The sequence below is a fragment of the Lepidochelys kempii genome, chromosome 3, assembly GCF_965140285.1.
Source record: "Lepidochelys kempii isolate rLepKem1 chromosome 3, rLepKem1.hap1, whole genome shotgun sequence".
NCBI classification, from domain to species: domain Eukaryota; kingdom Metazoa; phylum Chordata; order Testudines; family Cheloniidae; genus Lepidochelys; species Lepidochelys kempii.
Genome location: NC_136382.1, coordinates 95,579,155 through 95,589,469, shown reverse-complemented (window position 1 = coordinate 95,589,469; position 10,315 = coordinate 95,579,155). Strand labels below are relative to the sequence as shown.

The 10,315-nt window shown below is 40.3% G+C and overlaps 1 protein-coding gene across 1 annotated transcript in view; it reads left to right on the top strand.

Annotated features, from left to right (window-relative positions):
• The first annotated feature begins 2,656 nt into the window (after positions 1–2,656).
• The window catches only part of TRDN (triadin), a 260,739-nt gene continuing 253,080 nt past the window's right edge, over positions 2,657–10,315 (top strand). The window contains exon 1 of the mRNA XM_078852185.1: positions 2,657–2,861. Coding sequence (XP_078708311.1) covers positions 2,657–2,861 — 205 coding nt within the window. The remainder of the gene's footprint in view (positions 2,862–10,315) is intronic.

Genomic DNA, 10,315 nt, shown 5'->3' with positions numbered 1-10,315 from the left:
CTGAAGGGAGGGGTTTTCCATGCAGCTGTTTGTTATTTTTGCGTAGGTCTGTAACTCTCGTGCTTGGTCTGAGTAAAGTTGTCTGGTATAGAGGTTCCTTGGCAAAGTCTGTGTGTTCCCCTGATTTAACTGTCATGAGTTTCTTGAGTGGTTAAATAATAAACCAAAGTCCCCACAAGGGTAGAGCTCTGGTGGACTTCAGTATAGGAGAGACCATAGGGTCCCACTTCCCAAGAAAGTGGTGCTAGACGGGAGAACGGTACCTCATGAGTGTGTCAAAAAGGCTGGACTTCGAAACTGTCTGCATACAAACGCTGACCCCGTAGGCTTAAAAGCATGTGGGATGCAAGGGTTAGTTCCCATACTGCAGCCTGGTGTCTCCCAAAAGAGGGAGCTCAGCATGTAACAGTGCCATTTCACTCTTGATTACTAGGGAGGAGTGAATGATTTGATTTTTTGCAGCTTCATATCTGGATATCAAACAAAAGCAATGATTATTTCGTTTATTATTTGTTTGAGTTCAAGAATTTCTCAGATATTTTCAGGTTTTAAATTTCAGCAATTTGAAACATAATATAATGAAACCTTAAGCTTCTAAAAGCTGTTTTGAGCTGTGTGCAGTGTAAGATGTTCTTAACAGCCACAGAGAAGTTAGTTAAGTAGTTTGTATTTAAAAATGCAGCTATTCACCAGTAAACAGGTGGTATCTGCTGAATGAGAATTGACATCGGTGTTCATCTTGCTCTCCGTTTCCTACTAAAGAGCCTTTAGCTTTCAGTGTTAAGCCCATTTGACACTGCAACTCTTGGGAGAAAAGACGGGCTTTTAGAAGGCCATCTCATGAAAGTGAAAATGCTCAAAACAAATTTATTTACAAAAATATGATTCTTCACAAATTGTAATGACACTGTCTAGAAAAGACATGGCACAGCTATAGAACATTTCTTCTGCTATTGACTGGCGAGATGGAATATAGTATAAAACACACTCATTGTCACGTGTCCTTGACAGCAGAATTCAAAGCTGATACTCAGCTGGTGTAAACTGACATAGCTCCATGGATGTAGGCTGTTTTACTGTGGATCTGGCACAGTGTCCATGTAACAGGGCGGGGACTCACCACCATAGTGCCTCCTGCTTGGGAATTATTTCAGTCTTTTCACAGGGCACCCTCCTCCAGTGGTGTCTCACCACTGTCACTTCTGTTCCAGACCCACGTTGCCTCAAAGATCATGGCATCCTCTTCAGGACACAGCCCTCCAGCCATTTCATTCCATTCTCCCCCATTTCCGGGGGAACAGCAGTCCTCTGTCCAGCCACTCCCCTCAGTGGCAAACTGCAGCCCTTCACTGGCCACTCCCCACAGTGGCAAGTGGGGGTGAGGCATGGTGGAAACCCAGGCCCGCCTACTACTCCAGGTCCTGACACAGAGACCCTGTAGGCGGTAGCCACGTGCTGAGTCTCCTTCAACCCCTGCCGTCTGTTTCCCTGGGCCACTTCCCCGTAGCCCTAGCACCTTCTCTGCCCCTGTATCAGGGCTTCAGTCTTTCGGCCAGTCAAGCTGGAGCTCTCTCTCACTCCCCAGACCAGGCCCAGCACTGCTCCATCCAGAGTACTGGTGGTTCCCTCAGCCCTTCAGGCACCCAGTCCTTTCTCCCTAGGCTCCAAAGCAGGAACTACCTCCTCTGCCCTCCAGCTCTCTTTATATATGGGTCTGCTCTGACCTGATTGGCTTCTCATTGCAGCCCCTCTCTGATTGGCTGTCTGCTGTGCAGCCTCCCCAGGGCTGCTTTTCTCCACCAGTGTGGGGCAGACGCCTCATCACAGTCCATAACAAGTCAGTCTTTTAGAGGGCTATGATATCAGCCACTGTTTTAGGTGTGTAGCTAGTCACAGCAAAGTGGCTTGTGGTGAGCAATGAAGCTATATATTGTTTTTTTTCCTTTGGTTATTATATGTTTTCTCCTAACTTATTTTGATTGTGTCCTCAGTTCAGGAAGGCATTTTTATTCAGTTAAAAGCAAGTGCTTAAATGAAAGAACAGACGTAAGTCCCATGGAAGTCAGTGTTAACCACTTGCTTAAGTGTTGTACTGAATAAGTATGGATTTAAGAATATGTTTAAATGATTAATTATGGGCCTTGTTCAGGAAAGCAATATAAGGGCTTTTCTAAACAGTCTGAGGCATGCTTGGGTGTGAATCTATTCTGCACTATCCTGCCATGGACCAGCTGTCCCTGTGGGCCCTGCTAATGTGCATTAACAGTTCATGTGCTTTGATGTTGTCCTGTTTCAAAGAGGATTAGCTCACCAGGATGCACGCACACAGTCTGGAAGGCTAGTGCAGGTTGGACTCACCCCCCCACCCATCTTGTTATGAACTAAAAATGTTTGTGTAAACAAGCCCCGTTTTAGGATTCAATGTATTTAACTCTGCCCCTGTTCAGGTTAGCATGTAAGCAAAGTACATGTTTAACTACTGTTCTGAATAGAGGTGCATTCCTGAATGAAGGCCTAAGTTGTTAGAAAACTTGACAGCTAATAACAACTGTAACAGACCAGAAGCTACATACATGTTCTTTAGCTTAGACTGATAGGTACCTAGCTTAATATATTTATTTGCTCTTTTTTTTTTTTTAATGTTTGACTAGGACATATGTCAACCACCACTACAGTGATGGACAACAAGAATGGGTCAGTTCTTACGCCACCAGTGAAAGTGGGAAAGAAGTCAGTTACAGAGGACCTAATGATGACATTCAGCTCGCCAGCAGCATGGCTTCTTGTTGTTGCTCTGATTGTTACCTGGTCAGCAGTAGCTATTATCATGTTTGACCTGGTGGATTACAAAACCTTTGCAGGTAAGGCCACTCAAATTCTGTTTAACATCTCATATATTTATGACCAAAATGTGCTGTTTATATTTTATGTACACTGTATATTATATACACTTGGATGCACCTCAGCTTCTTTGATCCAGTCAGGTGAAAAAAGAAAGCCCTGATCTTGTAAGAAATGCTAGACTATATTCCATATATTCAGTTTATATTCCATACAGCTTTGCATTTTTAAATTGCAAGGAGATTAAATTTTAAAAAGTAATTGTAATCTTTAAAAGTCTTGTTTGTCATTCTCTTAGCCATCCAATTTATGCTGAAGTACTCATCCTATGGGCATTTGTAAACCTTGTTTTTATGGAGGCTTTGCTAGTAATGATAGTGTTAAAGCTGCATTGAGATTTGCATTTAAAGCAGGACCCAGACCCCTCTGGTTCTTCAGCATGAGCATGGGTATATCTGAGCTATGAAACAGTGTGTAGCTTAACTCTGAGCATAAATGCAACACATTAAAATTTCAGTTCTACATAAAAATTACTACTAAACATAGAACATTCACTAACAGACCATTCATTCACATACATTTTCCTTAATATTACAGAAAACATAATATAGCAATCACATGCAATCTGACACTTAGAGAAACCAATAAAAACACACATATAATATAATTTATGCAATCCATGTAAACTTTAATACTTTACCATATAGAACCAGATCCTTGGTTGGCATAAATTGGAGTAGCTACATGGTCTTCTATGGAGCAACTCTGATTTACACCAGTTTAGGATCTGGCCAATAACCAGTAAATATGGTCCAAGCTCAAGAGTATTGGTCCAAGTATGGTCCAAGCTCAAGCTGGTTGTACAAGATGAGAGTGGGGTTACATGACCTCTGAGGGTGGTGGAAGAATGGTAATTGAGGTTGAGAAGAGGAAGTGAAGTCTAGAAGAGGTATTGAATTACTGAACTCATTACTTCCTGCTATTTATGGTTTGTGCTTAGCAATTTAATACATTAAATTTATACACACAACTCTTGTAATATGTTGTTAACAAAGTAAAAGTTTTTTGTGTTCTGAAGAGTCCCAGTGAGAAGTAAGCTACTACAAAAGTAAGACTTTTAGGGGTAAATACAGTGGTGTGGTTGGGAAACATAAGAATAAAGAAAGAAAAACCAATAAAGGTGAAAGAATTATTTTTCTTAAGTGAGAACTCCAGTTCTAATGTTACAACATCTGTCTTTAACTAGGAGTTCAAATTCAAACTTGAGTCTTTTTAGTCAGAACAAATTGAGTTAAGATTCAAAGTTAATTTCCCAGAGTTTATTGGTTTACTGACAGATATATTGATGTTGCCCTGCTAAATATCAATATTGATTTACTGACCTAAAGGTTTTGTGCCTGACACAAACCTTCCAATGTTGGATTAATGGATGGCAAATAAGCTTAGAATGTAGAGAAACTGTATTTTGTTCTTTGGAATCCCTTGACTGTCATCTGGCCTCCTTGGTTTCCAGATGGAAACAATGGCAACCTCAGTCCCAACAAGTATCTTTACTGAGTGATTTCTCTAAAGGATACATAACAATTTGATTGTCTCTATATTTAATTTCATCTAAACCTACAAACTAGTATTATCCATAAAGCACTATTTTAAAATGTTTTTTTTTCTTTTGCATAAATCATCAATTAAATATACCTAGTTGATAGTACTTAGCAATCCCGATCCTGCAGTCCTTGAGCATGTCTCAGTCCAGGCTCTCGAGTAAGGTTGAAGGACTGAACTGAAGGATTTAGCTGCCAGTTTGTGCCTACTGGGGAAGGGGGGCAGATTGGTTGAAGAAACATTAAGACATGGATAACTATGTTCATACTGGAAGCTGAATCAGTCAAATGGAAATCTGACACTTCTGCTTCACTGATTAAGTGAGTGGTTCCAAATGAATTAATGGAAAATGACATCTTCAGGCAGTTGGAATAAAATAATGTAAAATTTTATTTGAAAGGTGACTGCGTATATTTTGTGGAATTCTGTGAAAAATGGTACCTTAGTGCTTCCAGTTGATGAGTCTTTCTCTTTTCTTCAGAAGAGACTTGGTGTTCTGACTCATTAGCAACACAAGTTTTAAACTGGATGTCAGATGGTGCACTATTAGGAAGAGGAATCCTCTCCTTCCTTTGCTTCTTCTCATGGATTTATTAACCAGGTTTCTTTATTTACAGAAATGTAACAATGGGTACATATTTCTCCTCAGCCGGAGCTGGGGCTTTCAACTACTAGACTCCTATTTAGCCTGGTTCTCTAAGTAAATCATGCTGCTTAATCTGTGTGTAATAGTAAAAAGGGTGTCACATAGTCCAACCTGCTTGCCTTCACAGAGCTGAAATGACTTACCCAGCAGAGGATCTGGCCCCTTGACTTCAGTGGGATTATTGTACTGTGATTTGGCTCATAATTTGGCACCACTGACAGACTTCTTAAGGAATATGCACTATATTTTCCCTTTGGTTTGAGGCTCTGCCTGAAGCATGTAGGCATGGGTATAAAATGGGAATTGTTATTTTCAGTATTGTTGCTTTAGCTTTGCAAACATGATCTACATTAATTTGCTACCACTTACATATGAAATGTAGAGTAGAAAATAGAGTTAATTCTACAATTGCCTGTCTTTTTTTCCTTAGTACCTTTTGTGTTTTATAGATTTTTCCCTCCAATTTATTTCCTTATCCACTTGAAGATTGCCTTTGGGAGTTGTGCACAGCTTACAAATATACAGCATCTATCCCAAAAGATGGTTTAAACTATCTCTTTGCAGCATAAGCCCTATTAAAGCCCTTATAATGTGTTTATGTGTCTTTTGTCCAGAGGTCTTAGTAAAAGCGAGATTCTCCCACCATTAAACATCATTGAGTGAAAAAACTGGCCCCATTGACATCAAAGGGAGTTTTATCGTTGATTTTAATGAGACCAGGATTTCACCCATTGTGTAGTACATTATGAGCAGTTCCGTTAGTTTCAGTGGGATGATATATTTGTTTTAATGGGACTAACAGAATCATAAGAGAATCTAGCCTCAAAGGAGTAGCAGGCAGTTTAAATTTGAACTAATATGACTTCTTATTTGAAAGATTAACTTGAATTTTGCTTTCATGATATTTTTTTAGTATCTTGAAGAAAAATAACAGTGAGATTCTGAAAATGTCAGGGCATTCAGTTTAATAACATTGTTTTTATTCACTTTTCGAACAAAACCTTTGTTGCAACTCTCCAAAAAGAATGCCCATAGATCTTTGTTCTTGGTTACCATGGTCTCGAATCCTTGATGAGAGGAACAAAGTAGCAAGTTTTTGCTTTTTTGGAATTTATTACACAAGTCCAACGCATATCATATGGATCAGGTGTGCGTGTATATGTGTATATTGTAACTGTATACATCCGGCAAGACTAATTTTGTTGTAAATTCTACAAAGTCAGAAGGCGGTGGTTTGGATGGATATGATTTTAGGTCACATCTACATTGCGAGGTAAAGGTGACATTTCCCTGGCTCGTGTACACATAGGTGCGCTAAAATGAGTATAAAATAGGGTAGCCGCGGTATCTTGGGGAGCTGCACCAGAGGCCCCGCTTAGCTCTGCCACATATAAACCCACCTGAAACCAGTGGGTGTGCACTCTGCATGGCTAAGCTGAGCCTCTGCTGTGGCTACCCATGCTCCTGAGGCTCCACTGCTCTTTATATTTGTGCTAGCTGAATGAGAGCTCGTACAAAAGTGTACACGAACAGAGGAATCCCACCTTTCGTTCGTAGCGTAGACATAGCCTTAATGGGGGCCAATACTGCAGTAGGTATGAATAGAATTGCTTACCCTTTGAGTGTCGGGCTCAACGGGTAGTGATCAATGGCTCCATGTCTAGTTGGCAGCCGGTATCAAGTGGAGTGCCCCAGGGGTCGGTCCTGGGGCCGGTTTTATTCAATATCTTCATAAATGATCTGGAGGATGGTGTGGATTGCACTCTCAGCAAATTTGCGGATGATACTAAACTGGGAGGAGTGGTAGATACGCTGGAGGGGAGGGATAGGATACAGAAGGACCTAGACCAATTGGAAGATTGGGCCAAAAGGAATCTGATGAGGTTCAATAAGGATAAGTGCAGGGTCCTGCACTTAGGACGGAAGAACCCAATGCACAGCTACAGACTAGGGACCGAATGGCTAGGCAGCAGTTCTGCAGAAAAGGACCTAGGGGTGACAGTGGACGAGAAGCTGGATATGAGTCAGCAGTGTGCCCTTGTTGCCAAGAAGGCCAATGGCATTTTGGGATGTATAAGTAGGGGCATAGCGAGCAGATCGAGGGACGTGATCGTTCCCCTCTATTCGACATTGGTGAGGCCTCATCTGGAGTACTGTGTCCAGTTTTGGGCCCCACACTTCAAGAAGGATGTGGATAAATTGGAGAGAGTCCAGCGAAGGGCAACAAAAATGATTAGGGGACTGGAACACATGAGTTATGAGGAGAGGCTGAGGGAGCTGGGATTGTTTAGCCTGCAGAAGAGAAGAATGAGGGGGGATTTGATAGCTGCTTTCAACTACCTGAAAGGGGGTTCCAAAGAGGATGGCTCTAGACTGTTCTCAATGGTAGCAGATGACAGAACGAGGAGTAATGGTCTCAAGTTGCAGTGGGGGAGGTTTAGATTGGATATTAGGAAAAACTTTTTCACTAAGAGGGTGGTGAAACACTGGAATGCGTTACCTAGGGAGGTGGTAGAATCTCCTTCCTTAGAGGTTTTTAAGGTCAGGCTTGACAAAGCCCTGGCTGGGATGATTTAACTGGGAATTGGTCCTGCTTTGAGCAGGGGGTTGGACTAGATGACCTTCTGGGGTCCCTTCCAACCCTGATATTCTATGATTCTATGATTCTATGATTCTATGTGTTCCAGTGGGCTCGTGCAGGGGCTGGAAAATAAGAGCCACCTTCTAGTCAACTGTGTCTGGCTATGTGATTTGAGAATCCTGTGATGACCCAAGAATTTAGATCAATGGTAAATTCTTTTTTCCAAATCCTTCTTTCCAAAGGTATGGAATTCAATTTTTTCAGTCTTTCAGATTCATTCTTACACTCATTCATGTGAAAGGGAAAAAAATGAAAGCTTATATTCCTACTACATTTTATAGTACAGTTATAAACATGACTGAAAAATTTCTAATGCAATATGAAGCTGATGTGCTACAAGAGTCTGAGATAAGACACTACAAATTTCATGCATTATGTAGTGTGTGAATATGATATGAATAAGTGACTAGCATACTGTATTAGGAATTGCCTTTCATACTTGTATCTTCAAAAATGTAAAAAAGATTATTCATTTTTGGTTTGATCTGAGCCTTGCAGCACTGTCCTGCTTGATTTTTGCAGTCTTTTAAAGTGCAGTTTGCTGACTTGTTTTACAAGTCATTAATGTGTATTACACATTACAAAACAAAATAACTGGTTATGGTTTTAATTGGTCCAGTTGACCACATGATTTAAGTTTGTTTTAACCCTTACAAAGATGAATTGGCCAAAGATCCAAATATATAAATGGACTACTTACAACATGTTTGAATATTTTCAGCATTCCTAATAATAACAATAACAATGTATGTGACCAATCACAGCTAATCAGCACAGCTCTGCTTTCAACTCCTGAGTGTCATATTCACAGTGAATTGGTAGTGATTCAGGCATCCATAAAGAAAACAAATAACCAAAAAGAACCTCACAAAATAATCTCAGTAATTTCAAGAAGCAAAACATGTGAAGAGGTTTCAATCTTCTTTTGGTTGTTTCATGACCAGAAAAATAGCCTATCATTGTTGAATAAATTATTCACAGTGAATTATTCATTCATTTCTGGTACAAATGCATGAGGAGGCTCTTAAGAAAACTACAGCACAGGTTCATTCTCTCCAGTTCTCCTGTGTCTGTGTGACTGGCATGGGTGAAGAGTGGGCTGTGGGTGGAGCCAGGAAAAGGCATCAGAATGCTGGGGAACCATGGGAAATACCCAGGATCCCAGCCAATCACAGAGGGGACTCTTCTGTGCTTCCTGCAGTACAATGGCAAAAGCAGCTGAATCCTGGCTGTGCTACTTTAGGATAGCAGCTGTCAGCTGCTGACTCAAAAACACTTTGAAGTTAACATCTTCCTAAATTAGTTCACAATCACCGCTGGTGCTGCTGTTTAGTCATTGACAGTTTCCTGTAGGCCTGGGTTTATCCTGATAGTGGATAAGGGAATGAGGGGAGAAAAAAAGAAACAAATCTAGCTTTTTCTAACCAAAGCATATATTCCGCAAAAAAACAACAAAAATTGCAGAAAGACTAAGAATTGTGGAATCCTCGGTTTACATGTGCTCATAACAGGACAACGTGTAAAAGCTGCTTTCCATAAAGTGTCCTTTTATATAAGATATGTTGAATTCAGCAGTAAATAAAATGAGTATTTTTCTTTGGTAAGTATGATTGGCAAATTGTGCATTTTCATGCGCAGAGAATGGGCTTCCTTTGGGGGCAAAGCCTGCAATCATTGCATTGGGCTTGTCTACATGGGAAGATTCTACTTGTATAAACTAAGATGTGAATTTATAGTTATACTGGTATAACTCTGCTTGTACACACTCTTAATCTGGTAGAAATGACTTTTCTTTCTTTCTTTTTTTTTTTTTTTTGGTTTAGCTTAAACCTCTTCCCAAGTAACATAAGAAACTGGAAAAAGTCACATTTATACTGCAATAAGAGGGTCCACGCAGGGACTTACACTGTTATAACTGCACTGGAAAAACTGGTTAAAAAAAAAACTTTGCCATATAGAGAAGGGCTTGGACAATTTTTCCGGAGTAAGGATTGAGTTAGAACAGTAGGGTTTGGCCTTATTTGTGTGCAGTAACTTTAAATCACAGTATCACAGCCTATTGAAAGACCATTTTTACTGTACCCAATGTCACCGGTCCACATCATGAATGAACAGCCTACAAATATCCAAGTTCTCAACTGAAACAGTTTTGAGTTATATGGGAACTCCACAAATGTCCCCTAAATCCACAAAAATTACAGCCCCCCCCCCCAATCTAAAACCAGTCAAACTGATTTAAACCAAATTCAGGTTTAAAAAAGGGCTGCCCAGCTGACATGTTATTTGCCATGTTTCACCCTGTAGCAAATTTTACAGCTGAGTTATAAGCCCCTGTAAAATGGAGTTTATATTGGAAACAATGACAAGACCATGAAGTACTGTTGTGGTGCTAGCTAGATTTGCTATTATCCCAGTGGGTCTAGTGTACAATATGATAAATTGTGACAGACCTCATGAAGTTGAAAACATGAAATTTCAGAAACTGACTTGGATAATAGGGAAGGCTCTAAGAAGAGAAACGAGTCTTTCATGCTTAAGTGTTTCAGATTACTACAAAATGCCAACCAAATTTCAGGTCCTTGGTC